The following is a 20,538-nucleotide window of genomic DNA, read 5'->3' as shown; positions in this document are numbered from 1 at the left end:
TTCCTAATAGTGTTGTGGACCTGCTGTTGCAGCATTATGGAGGAGATTTTACTGGGAAGAGTGGCTCTGCACGGCCCCCCGCAGCAGGGCCACCCTGGCTGGTTTTGGGTCTTGCTTGGTGCACCAGGGCAGGTGCCACCATGGGAGCTGTTCTGACACTAGCTACCAGGTCTCCTTCTCCCAAAAATGTTTAAATGCTGATGTAGGTGATAGTTCCCTAATTACTCCTTCTCCCAGTCCCCAAAGAAAACACTTTTCATTCAGATTAAGTAGAGTGACCTCCTGGAGAGGTCTATATTTTTTTTCCATAAAACTTTATTTTGTGAAATACAATATACAGAGAAAATAAATTAAGTGCTGAGTGCTGCTTTGAGTGGGTTTGCACAGCTGTAGAGGAAAAAAAGACTTTATAGCCACAAAGTGACCACAGGAATTTATTGATGCTTTATTTTTCCAAGAGATTACATTGTTCAATGCAAACAACATGGAAAGAGATGCTTGGGATGGATGGATCCTGGATGGTAGTAGTTTATTTCATCTAGCTTGCCTTGGTGAAAGTTCAGGTTTTTTTAAATGAAAGTGTAGTGACCCCGAGGTGATGCCTATGGATGCACTGGTAAAAAATGGTGGGGTTGGAGGCACATCATCCAGTTCTATGCCGTTTCCATGTTGATGGTGACAGACTGAGCAACAATTTCAGGCAAATCTCAAGTGCCATCTGGTCTTTCTGAATTTGACTTGTTCTGGGAAGGAATGGGAGAGTTGGACTTGAAGTCAACATTGCTTGAAGAAACACTTGCAAAATGACAAACTGAGCCCTTGATTTCTATTTTGAGGTGTTTGTTGTTTCATACAGGAGTTGGGAATGTGTCTTTCCTGGGCTGGAATAACTAACAGTTCAAATAAACCCACAGACCCGTGATATTTTATGTTTGCGTTTTAAAGACAGCTGCTGGGTTTTTCTTTGGACAAAATAGCATATCAAGGTTGTGGGGTTTTTTGTTGTTTTTTCCCTACTTGTAGAAGAACTGCTAAATGACTGGGTGCTTTTGAAGTTCTCTTTTGACTATGGATCATGACTGTTAGAATACTCTTTTTCAGATGATTATTTTGTTTGAAGAGCTGTTCTCAGTAGTTCACACAAGTATTCAGGCTACTCTGTCTTTACTGAAATCTACAAATTATCAGAAGGTGTTGCTTTGATTTCCTGTTTTTAAAACAAAATCTCAATGTGCTTATAGGATAAATGTCTCAGGCTGTCAGTTTGCATAGCTTAAACTCTAATTTTGTGTGACAACAGAGATCTAGGGTGATATTTAAGCCTGATCACTTCCATGCTCATGAATAAACAGAGCATTTCTTTTCACAGTTTGGGTAGGTTTGAAAAATCCACTAAACACAGTTTCCAACCAGTTATAGAGCTGTGAACAAGACCCAGGAATATGCACTCCTGTTTTCTTTGGTCTTGGACAACGGTCTCATTTTATTCTATTTGTATCATCGGGGAGATGGTGTCACGTTGGTTTCATAACCTATGTCTGGCCATGGGCACGTAGAAGCCTTTAAGCATAGCAAACAGACAAGGTTAGGTGTGCAAATGAGAAGAACATACCGTTTGGTATCTGGGGAAGTCCACTTAGACAGACAAGATGTGCTTTACAAACGCTGTGGAAAAATACAGATATGCTAGTTAGAAGGAGCAGCAAATGTTACTTTGGGAAATACCTTTAAAAATAACAGCTGTTCATGAGCTGATGGCATTAAAAACACACGTTCCTGATCAGATTTGACCGAACATTGTGATAGAAAGTTCTAAGTGTTTAATGTTGTACAAACCAAATTCTCTTCCTGCTTAAGTGTGATAAGGCTAAATATATGATGAATAGAGCACTTTGTCTAAGCATTAGCTATAGGATTGGTTCCAATCACTGCAACTGCTCTACAGAAAGTCAGTCTAGAGATGTGGCATTGACCAAAGTAGCCTTCTCTGCTGTGGCTCAATCTAGTCTTTTGAGTAGTGTGACTGCAGGCTAAGCATACTGCAACTGTTGTTTTCATGCATAAGCCTTTCAACCTAACTCAGCTGTAGCTTTGTCTAACTGATTTGCCTGAGAAGCTAAAAGCCAACCACAATGAAACTCTGCGAGAGAGAGAGAAGAAATGTAGGATGAGAGGGTGTTGAACCCTTGCACCTACCCTCGTAGTTGATGCAGCCATTGGAGTCTTCCTGACCTTTCATGAGTTCGTCTACTTCTTCTTCTGTCATCTTCTCACCTGGAGGGTGGTGAGAGCTCACTTAATTCTTCCACAGACATGCAACTGAGGCTGAACCCTACAAGCTTTTCCAAAGGCTTTCCTTATTTTCTGAGTTAGTAACAAAAAGACCTGTAACTGAACTGAGCTTTATTACTTTTAACTTTCTTTAGAAGTTTTGCAGGTGCATATAGACACAGGGATTCTAGTTATTCCTACAGAGTGAAGAAACTGTGCAGCAAATCCTCTACCTTTGTCCCTGTGCTTTACATCACTGAGGCATACAGCCTTTTCTGTGCAACTTCTTTACAACTTCCTCAAGAGAGGCAGCGGACAGGGAGGTGCTGATCTCCTCTCTCTGGTGACCAGTGATAAGACACGAGGAAATTGTATGAAGCTGCCTCAGGGGAAGTTCAGACTGGACATTGGGAAAAGGTTCTTCACTGAGAGGATTGTTGGTCACTGGAACAGGCTCCCCAGAGAAATGGTCGCAGCACCAACCCTGTCAGAGTTCAAGGAGCGTCTGGTGATATTCTTAGTCATATGGTTTAGTTTTAGGTAATCCTGCGAGGAGCAGGAAGTTGGACTTGATCCTTATAGGTCCCTTCCAACTCAGAGTTATTCTATGATTCTCTCTATTCCTCAAATAACAGGCACTCTTAATACCTAGTTTGAATTTAGAAGTAATAAACCAAACCTTTTCCTTTGGGCTTTCTATTTGTGTCTGCTTTCCTTGTGGATTCCCAGTTAGGAAACCCAGAGTCTTGTCTGGCTTTGTAGCCTCCTGCCTTTCCGAACTGATTAGAGTATCTTTCCTCCCTCTGTCATGCCTTCAAACAGCAGCAATTTTTAAAGTGCTCACAGAGATGATAATCCCTTACCCAGAGTAGCCAGTACGTGACGGAGTTCAGCCCCCATGACCGTGCCATTGCCTTCCTTGTCAAAGACACGCAGACCTTCAACAAAGTCTTCATAGGTACCCTGTTCCTTATTGTTAGCAGCTGCTTGCAACATGGGCAGGAACTCTTCAAAAGTAATTTTCTTGGCATTCATCTCTGGAAAGAAAGCACCAGTTGCTACATGCTAGACACTTCTATGTGTGTTCTTCTGCGGTGTTTGCCCTCAAATGTGGGAGAGCCTCCCACCTCATTTACACACTTCTTTCTACCCTTTACTCTAGTTTTTGCCTCAGGATTTGGCAGTTTCTTTGCAGAATCTGGATTCTCTCTTATCGTGGGAGTTAATTTTCACATCCTTGCTCCACCCCTCTTCTCACATAATTTTATATGCTTACGTGCATGTTGTATTTTTCTTTCAGAAATGAAACTTGCTGTACAAGTTGATCTTTGAAAGGATTTTGGGAGTGGGGAAACTACAGAATACAGTAAAACAGAAATCTTGAGCCTCAAGCAGTGGGAAAAGGTAACCAGAGTGGGATGTTGTGACTTAGACAAACCCCTGAGGTTGCTGACATCATGTTACTGACCTCTTCAGGGTATCTTTGATGTGAGAGACTATTAGCAAAAGAATAAACTAATCAAAACCACAATGTCCAGTGGGGGTGGTGTCCAAATTTACTTTTTAACATGTTGTGTGGAGGTTTAAGGACTCACAAGCTTAGTGCATCTATCCCCTTTGGTCTCATGAGCTGGAAGTTGTAGTCCTCAGTGGGGCCTTCCCCAAATGGTTTTTGTTGGCGCAAGGCTGCCAAATAAAAGGATTTTTTTTCCCCCCCTGGATCTTTGCAAAAAGCAGCCTTCATCTGGACAGCGATGAAATAGAATAAATGGAAACACAGGAGAGACTTTTGAATATATAGTTGTTTACAGAAACTATTTTACTACACAGCTATATAAAAATCAGTCAGTTATTACTGTAGTCACTTAAAGTACTGTCATGGTCTCACTTCTGCGTTAGTCCTCTGCTCAGTGCTTCCTGCTGGTGCTAATGCTTAACTTGGGTCTTCTGAATTGTTCCTCAGAGCTGCCTTTACCAGGCCTGAGGGTTTGGATATAATTTAGCCCATCTTAATATGGTTCTGCATGACTGAAATCAGGGATCACCTGCAGCTAGGTCCTTGTTAGAAGGAGGTGACTACAGTATTTACCATTTCTTTTATCTCTAAGAGGGGAGAAAAGGAAATAGAAAATGGCTGCTATAATAAATGGCCAACATATGCCTCAGCATGCCCAGGTTTGTAGGAGCTTTGAGCAGACCACCCCAGTCAGCAGGAATATACAGGTGGGTTTCCAGTCCCAGGGCATGTTCTGGCTTATGCAGAAGGTCCTGCACTGGAAGGACCTGAAGAGCTGAGTATCAGCTGTTAGAAATGGACTTACAGCTCCTCAGCAAAGGCTGGGGCACAGATGGACTGTGAGCAGCAATGAGTGTGTGTTACACCTACACCAAGTTAACACCGAAATGATCCCTACGGAGGATTCTCCATAGCCTAAGGAGAAGGTTTTCCTCTTTCTGAGCACTGTATTCCCCATCATCATCCTCTTCAAAAGGAACTGGAGAAATTCCATGTATTGTTGCTGCAGAGCCCCCCACCCTTGCTCCCCTATCAGAGCAAAAGCTCCTCTCCCTCCTCCTTTGACTATTGATGTTGCCTAATTGCAGTTCCCCAGCCTGAAGAAAGGCCCCTAAGAGACTGTAGGGTACTTACCCTCTTTGCTGGGGTTGCCCAGGATCTTGTTGATCTCGGCATTTGTAGGGTTCTGCCCCAGCGCCCGGATGATATCGCCAACCTGGCTCAGGGTGATCTTGGCATCACCAGTCCTGTCAAAGAGGAGGAAGGCCTCCTTGAAGTCTGCGAGGGAAAAGCAACAGTTAAATTGAGCCAGGAAGCTCCCTGCAGGCAAATTGTATTGACAAAGATGTGAGGCTGTTGTCTCCTGGCATTGTTCCACCAACTCCGGGGGAGTTAGCCAAGGGAGCCTTTGGCCCACGATCCCAGGAAAAACTCCTCCTTTCTGATATTTTTGTTTCACGATTTTTAATCTTTTACATCTACCTTTCATAGCTTTCCTGGCTCTAATAGCCATCAACAGCTTTGTGATTGACCCTGTAGTTATTTCAAGCACGGGGAAAGGTGTTTTCTACAAACATTGCCATTCAAGAAAAGGTTTCTTTACATGACATAGTAGCAGAAGGTAAAAATGTTGTTATCCATTCCACCTTATCTCACCAGAGGACTGGGATTCTTCTGTCAAAGTACCTAGCAGTGCAAAACATTTGCCTCCTTCGATGAGTCCTGCCTGCAATCCCAGCATCTCAACTACACAGTGCTAATGGGAAACTTTAAGGTGGATTTCAAATGCATCTACTTTTGTTTTCCCTTAAAGTTGCTTTACAGTGACATTTCTACTCCTGTTTGTTCCCTCCTTTGTCTGCCCTTTGCAGTCTGTCCCTGCTTCTTACAGATCCATGAATATCCGGCTTTTCCAGTGGTAATACTTGTGTGGTACTTTATTCCAGTGCATGTCCAGTGTGTACACTTTGAGACTTTGCTTCTTTCAGTGCTGCCAAGTGATCAATGTTCACTTATTACGCCCTTGCTGCTGACCAAGGATTTGGGGTACAGACATTTCTCCTACAAAAATCAGCACCAACGGTTGCCTTCATTGCATGGCCAGTCTTCATCTTCTGTTGCAAAGTTCCATGTTAATCATCTTACTGTATTTTTCAAGTTTTTTAGAGTATTTGTTGCAATGAATACATATATGTGTTTTTAAAAAAAGAGGGGGGGGGCAAAAGTCAAGGGTCTAGCTAAAAAGCTATCTTCAAACCTCATATGTCAAGAGCATCTTGGACTGTGCTGTTGATCTTTTCTGCACTGCAGTGTCTGATGATGCTGTGTTTTAGCTCCAAGTAAACCAGGTAAAATGTCTTTCCCTTGGTTGTGACATGCTTCCAGCAGCTAGACAGGCTTTGTGTTTCATAGTGTGGGTAGGTGGAATGCTCTTTGTGCCTTGGAGCAGATTTAGGAGTAATAAACTGCACTTCAAATCATGTCTTCATTCATCTTGTGCTGGGGACGTGTGATGCAGAGGTATTTAGGTTCTTGCTTTAGCCATCCATATACTGCCTTAGTGGAGGAGTTGCTGGCACCCAGTAAAACTGCTGATACAGGATGTCAGCCTGCTAGGCTGTAATCTAATACATCTGAAACTAATCCTCTTACTGTCTGATGTGAGAGACCTATAACCCTTTACTGCTAACCCTCTCCTCTTACAGCTTTTATTGCAGGGTATGAAATCAAGGCCTTCTGGACCTGTGTAGAGCTTCCCCTTAAAATATACCAACTTGATATCGGCTCCTGTTCTAGCAGCTAAGGTCGACGGAGCTGTAGTGATTTATACCATATGATCCAATCTTTCATCTGGTGCATTAATGACATTTAGCCAGAGCGAGGTATAAAACAATGCCAGTTGGCTATTAGCAAAGCCATCAGGAGAGTTCTCTTTTGTAAATCCCATGAAGTTTTATGTTCACTGGATTCTGAACACTGCTCCCCAGCTCGGAGAAAAGGCCTGATTTTATCGTTGTCTCTCAGGTCTGCATTTCACTGCAATATTTCTTTGCTATGGGGTTTTTCTTTTTAGTTTTTTTTTTTTATGTAGCAAGTCCTAGTTTATACCTCTGCTGGAATAAGCACGTCTAAAATCTCTCTCTGAGGAGGGTACTACCCAGCTGCTGGTGCATCAGCCTGTGTGGATGGAAATAGTTACTGAGGGTGGGACATCTCTGTTCCTGGGAGATTCTCCCTCTCTCAAGTAGCTTTTAATTGCTCCGCTGCTTGGTTCAGTCATCGCAGCATTACAGCAGCTGGATGATCTGAAATATGTAGGGAACCTGAAAGAAATATTTTGCTTTGTTATGCATGCCAGCAGCTTTGGATTGATGGCATTTTTCCATAAACCCTCCCAACCCTTTTGGTTTTCGAATTAAAAAGTGAGGAAGAGTCCAAATGATTTTCTTTGTGACCAGGAGTGTTTGGACTGCAGGAAGAGAAATGTTTCCAGTCTTACTTGCTGCACTATACCTGTCCCTATTGATTTGATGGTGTAACCTAGAGCAGGCTGGTGTTCAAGAAGTTTAGGGCTCTCTTAAGACCTGCTTCTAGCTATTCCTATCCCTCTGGATTTCTAGTAAATCCTTGTATCTTCCATTCTAAATACTTTGTTCACAGTGAGAAGTCTACTCTATTTGCTACTGAATTTTTGATATTTTTTTAAACATACATTATTTAATATAACCCAAATGCATCTCTTAGGATATTTAAAACACTCCAGTTTAGATTTCCAGAGCTTCAATGGGGTTTTTTGTTCATGTCAGAATTTTTAATCAGATCTTTCTAGCAGATTGAAAAAAAAATTTTGAACTTGCTGGTGGCTTGTAAAGCAGAGGATACAGCAAGATGCTCAAGAATTGCAGCATATTGTGTTTATATGCCACAGTTCACACAAGTCACTTATTTGCTAGCTATTTCCATGCTTCATGAATGTATTTACAATAAAACAGCCTTTCTTCCTCCCCTTCCACAACACCTGGCAAAAGTGACATGTAGGCCTCTTGCATCTTCTGTTATGTAAAACTGCAATGTCACTGCAGCTAAGTTAAATTTTCAGCTTTCTCCCTCCTTCTGTGCATATTTCCCCCATGACTTTCAAATGCGAGACCCATTTTCAGCATCCTTGTGAACGGCCAGTACAGGAGCACAACTGAAAAATGTTCAGTAGGTAGAGCTGGTAACACCAGCATATTTTCTCTTCACACCGTGGCATAAACTTCTCAGCTCGGGCAGCACATAAGCACCCAGATAAATTACATGTAAATCTACGGTCAGATTCTTGTTCAGCGTAAATCAGCACTGCTCCTCTGAAGTCAAGAGTGTAGTGATTTATACCAGCTGAAGTCCTAGCTCATCTTTTTGTAAAGATTAAACTTCAGAGCCTGTAGCTCCTCTCTGAACCCATGTACATGTAAAACACATTGGCTCACTTGTAACTTACCATCCTGTTGCTCCTTGGAGAACTCGATCTGTTGGAAGGAAATCAATCACAAAAAATAGCTTAGGAAGGGGGGGAGTGGGGGAGAACCTGTTTGTTTTCTAAAGCATCCAGCTCAATCCATGAGTCATCTTCCAAAACGGCAAAAATGTGGCCTGTCAGCTGCACAGAAGTAATGCAGATAGCAAAAGAGCTGTTAAGACGAGTGACTATTTAGCATTCGGTAGCCATTATGTTCCCCTTTCTGCCCCCTGTTAAACTTTAACTTTTATTTCACTTACCATTAATTTGGTCAGGAGTGAAGGACTGCAGTTGGGAAGAAAGAGAGAGAGAGAAAAAAGAGAACTAGTACTGCTGAAAATGCACTGAGAGAAAGCAAATAGCACAAAGTAGCTGGGCGCTCTCACATCTGTCTTGCCTAATGTAATTAGGCCATAGCAACCTAAACTAGCAACTTCCCTTGTAAAAATGCATCACCAGGTCTGTTCTTAAAGATTCCATTAAAATCTGCATCCCAGGGAAAGCCAGGGTTATGGCTAGAAGCAACAAAAATCTAAAGTCTCTTAACTAACAAAGAAGTCATTAACGTACCATCAGGTCATTTACTGTTTTAGTATAGACCCGTTTTATTAAGATCATTTGAAGTAATATTGCTTAACAAGCAGCTTTTTTTACATTAACATAGAAATTAAACTAATCCCTTAAAGTTTCTATTTCAAATTAGTTTTTGACAGTACATTGTTTCATGAAGTACTAAACTATGATATTTTCTTATATAAAAATATTACTATTTTCCTTTGCCACTTTAGCAGTTGCATCTGATTAAAAAAAAAAAAATGCTTAGCAGACAGCACTAGCAAATTGTAACCCTTCTGTCTGAAGCTACAGGAGCCTCATGTCTACCATTGCCTGGTGCAGAACTTGAGGCTAACTAGAAAACCTCACATAGTCCTTCAGGTCTAAGGAGGAAAGCCAAGCAAACCTAAACTGTCTTCTGGACTGTCCTTCCCCCCCTTAGAACTAACTTGAGCGAGAAACCCAATTTAGTTATGTAAAATACACTGGCTTGCTGCTAACCATTAGCTTTCCAGTGGACCCACCATGGTTGAGAGTTGGAAAAGCAGAGCAGCAGACGGGCAGGAGGGATTAGCTGAGAGGTCTCGAGAGTGGTCCTGCTTTCCTGGCCTTTCTTCCCCTTATTTATCTGGCGGTGCTGACGGCATTGCCTGGATTAGGTATCTGAAGGAAGCGGTCCCTCCCCTTGGCGAGTTCTTTAGCTTTCTTAGGGCAAAGTGGCAGGAGGCTCCATGTCTTGATCGACATCTTATGATGGCTATTTTTAGGAGGCTGGAGAAGGGCAGGGAGTGGCAAGCAGTAAGTTTGATTCATGTCAGCACTTTCTGGGTCCATACTGTCAAGAGGAGATATTCCTTGTCCAGACCTACCAGGGCTTCCTTATAGGGAAGGATTCTATTTCTCCAATAAGCTATAAAGTCAGTGAGCAAGGATCATTGAGGGTGAGAGGTGCCACGTGTTTGCCCAGCTGGCTGGTTTTACACGTGGCTTGCAGGTTGTGTGTTACATGCAGCTGGATGGCCCTTGTACCTTCGCTGGGCTTTGCTCAATGCCTTACATGGATAATACAGCACTCAGTGTTAGATGAGTGGTGCTGCTGCTTGTCTGCTCAGTGTGATCCAGTTGTTGGCACTGAACAGAAGATTAACCTGTTGACGGAGGTGGTGTCTGACTGTGAAGCTCTTCCTCTGCACTGGTCACATTTTCCAAATTTTGAACCTCTTCAAGGGAAAAATTATCCATGCGTTTTGGACCCAACTGTATTGCTAGGTTAGCAGCTGATAATGTAGATGTACCCTGCAGGGCAGTGGGAAATTTGTATTCACAGTAGCCTATGCTCTCTAGGACTCTTCCTCTAGGGCTGGGGTTAGGCAGGGCACCAGCATGCCAGCTTCAGAGCTCACTGGTGTGGTGAGAGGAGACGCTGCTGAAGTTTCTGTGATGTGGAGGCAAGGGAGAAGCCATGATAGAAGCTAAGACCCCCAAAAGGCTTTGTGAACTGGAAGGATGACACTTCATGGTGGGGAAAGGGGTACTTGCTTTTTGGGTTGCAGAGTGGAGGGGTCATGGTGGGACTACAAATGGGGAGTTTCTAGGTAGGTTGCAGGAGGTAGAGGCTGCAGCTTCTTCAGTAACAAAGATCTAGTCCCACCATGTAGCATCCTCCAAGCCCAGGTCAAATCTCCAAATTGATGCTGTGGGACATTGTAAAAAGATTAGAAAACTTTGCTCCAAACTTCTTCCTTTCCCTGTCACGTCAACTGGGTCAAGAGTGTCATGGAGCCAGGGTGGGGATGGTTGTGTGACAACAATAGACTCCCTGTTGCAAACTCAAATCCCCTTTCAAATTTCTGTTGATTTCCTTTGCTGAGCATTCACGGCTCCTGGTTTTCTAATGACAAAACGTGATTAGTGAGGGAAATTTTCTCCTGTAGCTCACTTAGTTACCCTGAAGATAAGCATAACCTTTGTGAATGTCTCTTTTCAGTATATTGAGGGCTCTGAAGGAAAGAATCAAATCCAAGCAGACTTAACTTTACTGTTGTGGGGGTTTTTTTTGAACAATCCGAACAATCAAAATAGGTCAAAATATTTTGTTGGATTTGAGACATTAACCTCCTACCTCCTACTTTAAAAACTAAAGATACAACTGCAAAGATTTTTCTAAGCTCACCATTTTAGCTGGAAAACATTCTGTCCAAACAGATTATTTGCATTTTTGGAGAAATAATCTGGAAAATATACTGAGTATGAAAAATGCTCCACTGCCAATCCTTCACTTTTGGTTTTTCTGCTATTTGTAATCTATTAGCCTGTGGGAACAGGGATGTATTCAGGACAAAGTGTAGCCATCATCAGGTGTGGTCGCATAGAAAAAGGGTTCATGCTTTTGTCTGAATTAGCTAACATAGGTTTAGCACAGTGCAGACCTCCTGATTAATACTGGCTGGGGCTGGAACTCTGGCAGTGAGAAAGCTAATATAAATCTTGGCCATCAGTCCCGATACATTAATAGAGGAGCTTTCTAAAGACTTTGGCAGAGCTGAAATGTTGCCTGGGTCAATGCAGTGTGTTGCCTTTTGTGGAATTTTCCTTCTGCCCTCAGCCTCTTGCTGTCCAGTGCTGGCAACTGGGAAGTGTTCCCCTGAAGACAGGATTTAAAAAAAAAAAAATAAAGGAAAACTTTGATTCATTTTCTTGAACATTTTTGTTACTTCCAGATAAGCTTTATGGCTGGCTACAAAAAAACTCATCCCAAAAGACTTTAGATGCCAAGCAGAAAGTAATTGGGTCATGTTTGTCTTGGGCATGGAAAACTGATACCTGGCTTAGCCATCTGGCTTGAATGGGCTATCAAATATGTATAAATTGAGAGGGGTCTACATATAAACCGATTGATCTTTTGACCATATGAGACTTTAGTTAGATATTAGTTGAGGAAATACTAGTGCACCACATCAGCCCTTCATTTTATTACTAAAAGCACACTGGACAAGAGTTTTGCTGCGGAGAAATATTCTAGCATGGGCATGTTGCATTCACCTGAATTAAGAATCACCCTGCTTTAAGCCAATAGGGTCTGTTGGGGGCTTAAAATGCTACTTGCTTTGAGTAAGGGCACCTGCAAATGGCTTCGGTATAGAAAATATTTCAAACACTCCTTAAAAAAAATTAAAGGTAAGATTTCTGATTCTGTAAGGAGCTTTCATAAACTTCAACAGGTAGAAAGAAGTATTTTGCAGTGATCTGATCTTTGTTCTGATCCTGGCAGTGTTCTCTGCATTGTCAGAGGACATGATGAGTCTCAGCGCCTTAAGGAAGATGTTGAAATTTCAGGGAGTTCGGTTTAAAAAATAAATGCCCCCCTCCCAACCCTCCAGCAAAAATAATGAAAGGTTGAAGGAACTGCAACACATGGAAAGACCAGAAAGACCTGGATTTCTCTGACTTGGCTTAGCCCTTATTTATGGACAAAGTTATTATCCAGAAGGTTATCTGTGCCAAAGAAAAAGGTGGTGTGTTTTGGGGTTTTTTGGGGGTTTTTTTGTTTTGTTTTGTTTTGTTTTGTTTTGTTTTTAAGATTAAGGCTTTTCCCTGTATAGTTTGTGACCACCTATTCCTCTTGTTGCTAGATAGAGGCATTTTGACCAGGTCCCAGTTAAATAGTGTGGGGTGGATAGGATTGTATGCAACTCTATCACCAACAAAGCAGAAGACCCAGTCCACACAAATCTTTATTTCCAAATTCTTACTGAAGTTCCTAATTTCCCAACAGATCACCAGTTCCTGGGCCTTAGGGCCCTGACCTTTGCAGTGTGGTGCTGTGCTCACCTATTTAGGCTGGTGGGCACTGGGACTGAGTACAGCTGTGCTGAGTGACAGTTGCTTTGTGCTCACTGCAAATGTGTAAATGTCGGACAGAGTGAAAAGCCCTGGGAAAAGATGCTGCTGGGAGTTAAAGCATTCAGCTGCTCCATCTGCTTGTTACCCTTTGGGTGAATTACAGAGAAGGGAATAATCTTAGGATTTTATTAGAGAGTCACCAGGTATTTCAAGGTACTGTCTCCATAGAAGAGACTGAGAACATATCAGATGTCTTGGAAAATCAGAGAGGAGAAAATTGGAGAGTCCCCTAGGATAGTCATTGTATATTTAGCCTTCTATTCAGGACTAGAGGGATTTTATTATTTTTGGGTGGAGATAAGCTAGGATTGTGCCTACAGCAGTTCATATGATATCTGCTCACCATTAATGCCTGCTCCTTGATTAATACAGCTGCACATATTTTCTAGTAGACATCACTGAGTGCAGGATTACGCAGTTCTCAAACCCCTCTGAAAAGCAGGCTGTTGTTCCCCGCCCCTCACCCTGGTTCAATAGCTTGTGTGATCAATGCCACAGATTTGAGAGACGCTACTTCTCATTTAAGTAAGAATTAACAGCCTGATGGATTTAGCCTCATGTCTTTTATGAGGCAGAGAAACATAAGGAGCAGATGAGCTCTTGAGAAAGAGTTCTCTGTTTTGAGAACAGAGCTGCCTGGAAATACAACTGAAGAAAGAATAAAAACGACAACCATTAATATAGGAGAGAAAATTGCATGTGTGAGATACCATGAGGTTTGGAAGAATCACTTAAAACCTTTGAGTTTAATGGACTTAACTGCAGATGAATTTGAATTTTTTCAAGCATTCTGCGTAACTTTCCAGTTTGTTTACTTTCAAAGCTTGTAACTTAACAGCTGCTTTACAGTTGTGCAAAAACTTTTGGATGAGCCTTGCCAATTAAGTAGTGTGCCCTTCTGAAATGTCTGGGAGTGAAATGTGCTCTAGCTGCACTGTTGATCATACCATTTTGAACAGATTTCATTAGCTTCATGAGGGGAAATGTGTTCAGTTGTGCTCATCGAGGTGCTGAGCTCTTCTCCCTGGTACCCAGTGCTGGGACACAGAATGGTTTAAAGCTGCGCCAGGGAGGTTTAGACTGGACATTAGGAAGCGTTTCTTTACTGAGAGGGTGGTCAAGCACTGGAACAGGCTTCCTAAAGAGGTGGTTGATGCCCCAAGCCTATCAGTGTTTAAGAGGCATTTGGACAATGCCCTTAGTAACATGCTTTAACTTTTGGTCAGCCCTGAATTGGTCAGGCAGTTGGACTGGGTGATCGTTGTAGGTCCCTTCCAACTGAAATAGTCTATTCTATTCATTTGTAAAAGTGTCCCTTTTCTAATTGCATTTATTTTTGCATGAATGTGTATAATCGAGAGGATGTGAGAGGAAATGTGAGGCTCTGGAGCCCTGCTCTCGGAGGGATTTGTTGTTTTAACATGCCTCCCAGTGGCAGTGTTAGAGTATTAACATTGTTTAAACTACTGCTACTTGACATTTAAGTGCTATGTGGTAAGCCAGCCAGTTGAAAGTGCTCTTTGGCAATGGGTATAAGATGTAATAAAGCCTCAGTGAAGTGGGGCAAATTTCCAGCTTGGTTGTTTCATATCTCCTTACAGACAACTTCTTTCTTTACTTGTCATTGGCTAAATTAGTCACCTTCTTCTTGTCCTATGTAAGATAAACTCAAATATCTTGTTACTATCTGTTACAATCTCTCTGTGCTCTAAGGGGGTTTAAAACTATTTTATAAATATTTTGGGGTTGTTTTGATTTATTAGTTGGTGGGAGAAAGGCTCTGCCACACAACCGCTGTTAACGCTTGAAATTACTCTGTGAGCTCTTGAAATGTTACTCTCTGTGTAATTTGCTTTAAATTCCACTGTTTCTATCAAAGTTTGTGACTCCCCAGACCCTCCAAAGGCTATAGGTATCTTTTTTTAAATGCTGCTCCAAAAAAAAAAAAAAATCATTATTTTCCAAATAATTTTTCAGGTTAGCAGACATAAGAAAAAGTGTCTACTAATATATATGAACAGTCCCTACTTTTGAGGGACTCCTTGCTTAGCAGCACTTTAGGAAGAAAAGGAGGCAAAGTTCTTCTGAAAACTTTGTAAAGAAAGCAAAGTAGTGACTTTTCTGTTTGCTTTTCCTCCTCATTTTCAACAGTGTCCCAAAGGGATATCTTGGTGTGTAGCTGAGTCTGATGTCCAAATTACCTGTCCTAGGACACCTTTATGCTGTGCCTCACCCATGCAGTGATTTAGCAACTGCCAGCAACATGGGTCTGGCATCAGTGGCGGGGTTCACAGGGGCAAGGGGTTTGGCTGGGGCTGCTCTGCTCTGGGGTGGATCCTGAATAGTGCCGTATCTCAGTAGTCAAAGCGGTAGCAGGAAGCTGGTCTGGATGGCGTCAGATAGGCACCTTTACACTTCTTAAGGCTAAGTCATGTTTGTGCTTGTCCCCTTCCTACCTGAAAGGGCACTTGGGACTGGTGATCTTGTCCAACAGGTATATCAGTCCTAGGGAATCTTTCTGGAGTCATCGCTGGAGCTGGATTAGGCATAATCTGAAGGCCTGCACCAAAAATTTAAGGCAAAATCCTGCCAGTTCCTAAGAAAGCCTTTAGCACTATGAGTGAAGCTACTGTTAACATTCCTGTTCTCACTCCACAGCTTCGCATGGAGTTTGTCTGTGGCATAATAGCTCTCTGAGCGCTTCAGCTGGCATTTACAGTCCTGCTTGCCCTCCAGCCCAGAAGCTTTCTGTCAGTGCATTTTAGTGAGTTTCTCTCTCTCTGGTTATATCCAATGCAATGTCTGTTCAGAGATGACCTACTTGAGTAGTGAATGTAATAAGAATTAAGGACACTTGGAGAAACAGTTTTTACTGCCTTAAGAGCTCTGTATTTAAAAACAAACGATCACACCGGTTTGCTTCCATGCAGCAGGCTTCGTCATGCATCACACAGTTACACAAGGCCTTAGCAAGTCTTTACTAGTTGATAGCTTTTAATTATTTTTCCCCTAAAGGTGTAGGTAGCTTATCTGCAGTTGGGCATGGCATAATTGGTGTCCTGGGATTTCAGTCTTGAAAACACCAGCATGGGAAGCCTTGTCTACCAAAGGAACGTCACTTACACCATGGATACTTGCAAGAACCCAATCTCTGTCTCTGCTCGAGAGAGGATACTCAGGTGTATCCTCAAATTAAAGGGCCTGGTGTGACAACGGATCAGGCTGCTACATGTTCAGATCACCATCTGCAGAGCAGAAGCCTATGAAGCACTGCACTCGGCATCTCCAGCACCCAGATCCCAAAACATCGCAGTTAATGCTATGAGCCTGGACTCAGTCCGAGGACTGGTTGTATGTGCTGGGAAGGGCCCTTAGATTTCCAGTAAAAAAACAACACTCTTTTCCTGTTGGTGATAGGGACCGAGTTAAACCGATTTGGGCAATACGAAGTTTATCCATTTCCCACTGCCTTAGTTGCAAAACCAAGCATGAGACATCCTCATCATTAATGTCTCATTCCAGTTATTGCAGACATAGACCCATAGTAGAGCTGTTCATCAGCTCAACATTTCTTCTCACTCAGGCTTGTGTGGGAGAAGGAAGTTGACAAAACAGATAAGCTATCTTCTTGGGAGTGTTCTTGGCCACACTTTTAACTACAGAATTCTTGGGGGTTTCTTAAGAAAATGACCCATGTGGTCATTTTGCTTTTAATCATGGTTGGTTCCTGGTGGTAACTCTCAGATGCATCCATCGCCCTGTTTTTCTCTTCTCAGTTATGATTTAATCTCTAACCTTTGTACCTATTCTTCAAATCCAGGCCATGCTAGTAATAAGGAAAATTGGAAATATAAATTTGGTCTGGAAAGGCTTGTGCAAAGCAGATTGAGTTTTACGTTGTTTCCTGAGTAGGGGGAAAAGGGTCTTTACATTTCCATTTAAAAACAAATTCTTCCTCCCTGCCTTGACTCTATTCCTGTGGTTGTTGTACTGTAACCTAAGGTGAGCTAAGAAAGGGCTGAGTTTAGAGATTTGAGTCTTTAGCAGTTAGGTATTCCTGTTACTCAGTTTTATAGTCAATAGATGGTGCTCAAAAATAGAAAATCCCATACCAGCTGCTATTAGTACTAGCAAATCACCAAATATTTGCTTTAATTGGGTTAATTTAAAGTCGGGAAAAAAGAACAGAAGAGGGTGAAAGGCCTGTCACAACTTCTGATGGTACAGGCAATTTTGAGGTGCCTGCATTTGCAAGAACCCAGCTTGAGACCTCTTAAGGAAAAAAAAAAAGCCTAACTTTCGAAGTGTGCACCCCAAAAGGCTCAGAAAACCAGATTCCCTGAAGATGGGTCAAGCAGGGCATCTGAGAGGAGGGGTACTGCCAAAAGAATCACTACCCATGTTTGTAAACCACTTTCTTGTTTGTTTTGGAGAATATTATGATCTCTGATGCCAACCTAAAAAATGAAGTGCACTGCCAAATGTGGCTTATTTGGCTGCTGTAAACCCTTATAAGGCAGCTCTACCCTTACCCACTCCAGCTGTAACAGTTAGAAGGGGCTTGGATGCCTCTTTATAAAAGCTAACAAAGCCTTTCTGTGTGTTTGCCTGCTGTGTGGCTCCCCAAATCATGGCACTGCAGCCTGGCATTCCCAGTCACCTCTCATTAATAGCAAGCTCTGGCATGGCTGCTAATTCCCCTGAGGAGTGGAGGGGAGCCCACTTGATGCCCTTGTTCAAAGTGCTGGAGGCTTTGACTCCACACCTGGTAAATCAGCACAAAGAGGCCCAGGACGGGATCGTTCACTGAGTCCTGGTCAAAAGCTTAGTTTTAAGTACTACCTGGCTCCAAAGTTTTGCTGGAAATGGCGCTGTGCCTTTTCCCATGCTGAGACTTTGGTGGTTGAATGGAAGGATTCAGGATTAATTAATGGTAATTAAGGGACTGGGCTAAGACTCAGAAAATTTTGATTCCTGACTCTGCCACATCTCCTAGGCAAATCACTTACAAGAAGACATTGTTTCCCTCCACCACCTGAGCTCTCAAAGGGTGAAAAAGGATAACCCAGGGTGGCTGGCTGGGACCTTGGGAGGTTGTCCAGTCCCTGCCCCTGCTCCAAGGCTGGATGAAAGGCACCATGGTTGTTCCTGGTGCCTTCTCGAAAAGCCCAGCACTGGAGGTGCCGCAGCCTGCCTGGGCAGCCCTTGACTGATGTGGGGTCTCAGGTGAGAGGGGAAGGTTGGGGATAGACAGGATGTGTGTCACCCTTGCGGGCAACGTGGGTTTCTGCATCACCTTGTGGCCACGGCTGTGTGGTTGGGTAGACTCCCCTGCTGCGGGGTGGGGGGGCTCTGTCCACCCCTGCAGCGCCTCTGAGGCACCCTGCTCCTTGCCTGGTAAGGGCATGAGGAAGAGTGGAGGAGATACTTGTAGAAGCGATAAGCATGCAGGGCAGGGGGCTGTGCCACCCATCACATTGCAGGTGTAACCTCCATCACGCGGCTCATATCTTCACTTATTTGCAAATAGGAATAGTAATGCTTACATGCTGCCATTAGTGTTAGAAGAATATTTTTGTCTTACTAGCCCCTTCAAAGAGGGAAATATTTTGTCTGATATTATCTTTCAAAAGAAAGAGAATGTAGGGAGACTATCTTCTTTTATCAGTCTGAATGTGACAAAACCTGGAGCGTTCTCTCTGTGCTACCAGTATATATTTCCTGCCATTACAGAGAGCTGTCTGGGTAAAGGAGCGAACTGCAGAGATGCCTCAGACTGCAGCCTGCCATTTTTTAGCTGGTAATATACTATTAAGTCTATTTATGTAAAGATAGATTAGCTAGGATCACTGGAGTTGAAAATTCTATTTTCTCCTAATGAACTGGACATAGAAAGCTATCAAATCATATTAAATTATTTAGTAGGAAATCTAGCTTGTGTTCCCCTTCATCTCTGGAGATGCCTGAAATGTGAGGTCTAATCTGATTTTCAGACAGTATTTTCAAAACCAGTGGGCTTTTCATGTAGCCTTTGCTATGATCACTCAAAGTATTTCAAAATGTCTTTTTTTTTTCCTCTTGCTCTTGTTTTGCTTTGCCAGTGGGTTCAGCTTCAGTCTTATGAGAAGCTACATACTGTTTCAGAAAAGTACTGACTACTGTTTGTGAAAATTAAAGTAAGCTTCAAGAAATTTCACTAAATGGGTCATGATTTTGGGAGTATATGTATTAAGATACCTGAAACAGAATTTGTCATGAGATGAAAATGAGTAGGTCCTATTAGGAGTCTTTGTACTCCTTCTTTTCTCCATAATAGGCACGATTCCTTATGTAGAATTTAGCAAATTGGTCCTGGGACCAATCAGCTTGTCAGGTAGGTGGAGAATAATTATTTATAGTCCTACCTGGAGAAACTGGTCTGTCTCGTCATCTCTTTAACCGCTTAACCTCCCTCTCCTCTTTCCTAAGAATTTTCCAGCATGGAGTTGTTGTCTTCGAAGGGTCAAAGCAACATCAGTGATGTTGGTTGGCATGCAAAGTCTAAAGACAGTATGAGATTGAATGGAAGTGCAGTCGGAGGGGAACCTCCAAAAGACTCTTCTCTTTGTTGCTTTCAATTTGCAGCAAATTGCAAATTCTGAGCAAATATGTAAAGATGAGAGGAAACCACTTGAAATGCTTCCATCCATGGCTTTCCAGCTCATGGTCTCTATCAATGTTTGTTGTGCAATGCAAATGAAAAGAAAATAGATGAAACTGCCAAATCCCTCTTTTTTTTTTTTTAAATCTGTTTTTATTTTGTTTCTGCTTTTAAAGATAAGCCATGCTGATCTCAAGACACATGACCAAAGGGTCATCAGGTGGTTGCAAAAATTTGGAAAGGAATTTGAGGGGAAACTGCAAAATAAGGTTTGGTTTTAGTACAGCTCTATGGGAAAACATTGCATTTCAAGTTTCAGTAACCCTTTCCTATCCTCATGCACCTACTTTAGGGGTTTTGGGGGTTTTTTTTTGGTTGTTTCTTTTTCTTTTAAATTTAGCTTTACCAAACAGGTCAGACTGATACTGATTTGGTAAAAAGTTCTGAGGGCCATACTCGAAAATACTTTTGAAATTACCAGGCTTCACTCTTGTGTTAAATCATGCGCCATGCCTTACACCCCTCCAGCTACTAAAACAATCAAAAGCTCAGGCAGGTCAACAAATCCATCGACTGAGGTTACTCATTCATTTCACTGCAGTCCCCAAACCGGAACCAAACACACGCAATGTTTCACTGCAGGTCTCAGCTGGGACTCTGCTAACTTTCCCCTTTGGGAGCACTTTGAATCCGCGATCAGCACACATTCATCCATTTACCTTGATGCTCTTGAGATCGATTGCGGGTTCTTTGGGTTTAGCTGGTGCAGGTGCTGGCGCTGGTGCAGGTGCTGGTGCTGCGGCTGCCGCTGGTTTCTTTACATCCTTCTTTGGTGCCATTTTGTATTGCTTAAATTTGAAAGTAAAGGTGCCCCCCCAAAAAAACTTTTTTTTTTAAAAAAAAGAACAAACCTTAAAAGTGATTCCTGGGAGAGGAGCAGTGGTCAGAATGAGCTACAGCCTGTGCCCTGGAGGTGGACCCGATGTGCTAAACTCTATAAGGGCATATATATATTTCACTTAGTGCCTCGTTCAGTCCTGACACATGCAGCTGGATTGGACAGCTTGCTAATCAAGGGGGATGTCATTCCAGCTCGAGCTATAAATGGAATATAAGAGTTCAGGGCTTCATAAGATCAAGGGACTTCGGTGG

General features: G+C 42.5%; 1 protein-coding gene across 3 annotated transcripts; it reads right to left on the bottom strand.

Annotated features, from left to right (window-relative positions):
• Positions 1 to 421: 421 nt before the first annotated feature.
• On the bottom strand, positions 422 to 20,404 carry MYL1 (myosin light chain 1). Of its 3 annotated transcripts, none has more exons than XM_076342114.1 (7): positions 20,106 to 20,404; positions 8,271 to 8,298; positions 4,922 to 5,065; positions 3,135 to 3,308; positions 2,197 to 2,274; positions 1,613 to 1,665; positions 422 to 743 (listed from the first exon to the last, which is right to left on the bottom strand). In XM_076342114.1, exons 1-6 carry the CDS (start codon positions 20,223 to 20,225, stop codon positions 1,637 to 1,639), a joined length of 573 nt encoding a protein of 190 aa, XP_076198229.1. In that variant the 5' UTR covers positions 20,226 to 20,404; the 3' UTR covers positions 422 to 743; positions 1,613 to 1,636. The 3 variants fall into 3 exon arrangements, with proteins under 3 accessions (XP_076198229.1, XP_076198230.1, XP_076198231.1); XM_076342115.1 differs by lacking the exons at positions 8,271 to 8,298; positions 20,106 to 20,404 and adding exons at positions 8,549 to 8,573; positions 9,368 to 9,476; XM_076342116.1 differs by lacking the exons at positions 8,271 to 8,298; positions 20,106 to 20,404 and adding exons at positions 8,549 to 8,573; positions 9,345 to 9,475.
• Between the last annotated feature and the right edge of the window lie 134 nt (positions 20,405 to 20,538).

The sequence above is a fragment of the Aptenodytes patagonicus genome, chromosome 6 (assembly GCF_965638725.1).
Source record: "Aptenodytes patagonicus chromosome 6, bAptPat1.pri.cur, whole genome shotgun sequence".
In the NCBI taxonomy this organism is placed as follows: domain Eukaryota; kingdom Metazoa; phylum Chordata; class Aves; order Sphenisciformes; family Spheniscidae; genus Aptenodytes; species Aptenodytes patagonicus.
Note: the sequence above shows the minus strand (reverse complement) of the source record. Positions and strands in the feature narration are given on the sequence as shown.

Bases quoted from the DNA above. Each gene is read 5' to 3' on its own strand.
- MYL1 (XM_076342114.1), bottom strand. From the start codon at position 20,225: ATGGCACCAAAGAAGGATGTAAAGAAACCAGCGGCAGCCGCAGCACCA. The intron at 3,309-4,921 runs GTAAGTACCCTA...CTTTCTTTCCAG, and splicing joins GGGCAACCCCAGCAAAGAGG to AGATGAATGCCAAGAAAATT. The intron at 2,275-3,134 runs GTAAGGGATTAT...ACCACCCTCCAG, and splicing joins TCACGTACTGGCTACTCTGG to GTGAGAAGATGACAGAAGAA.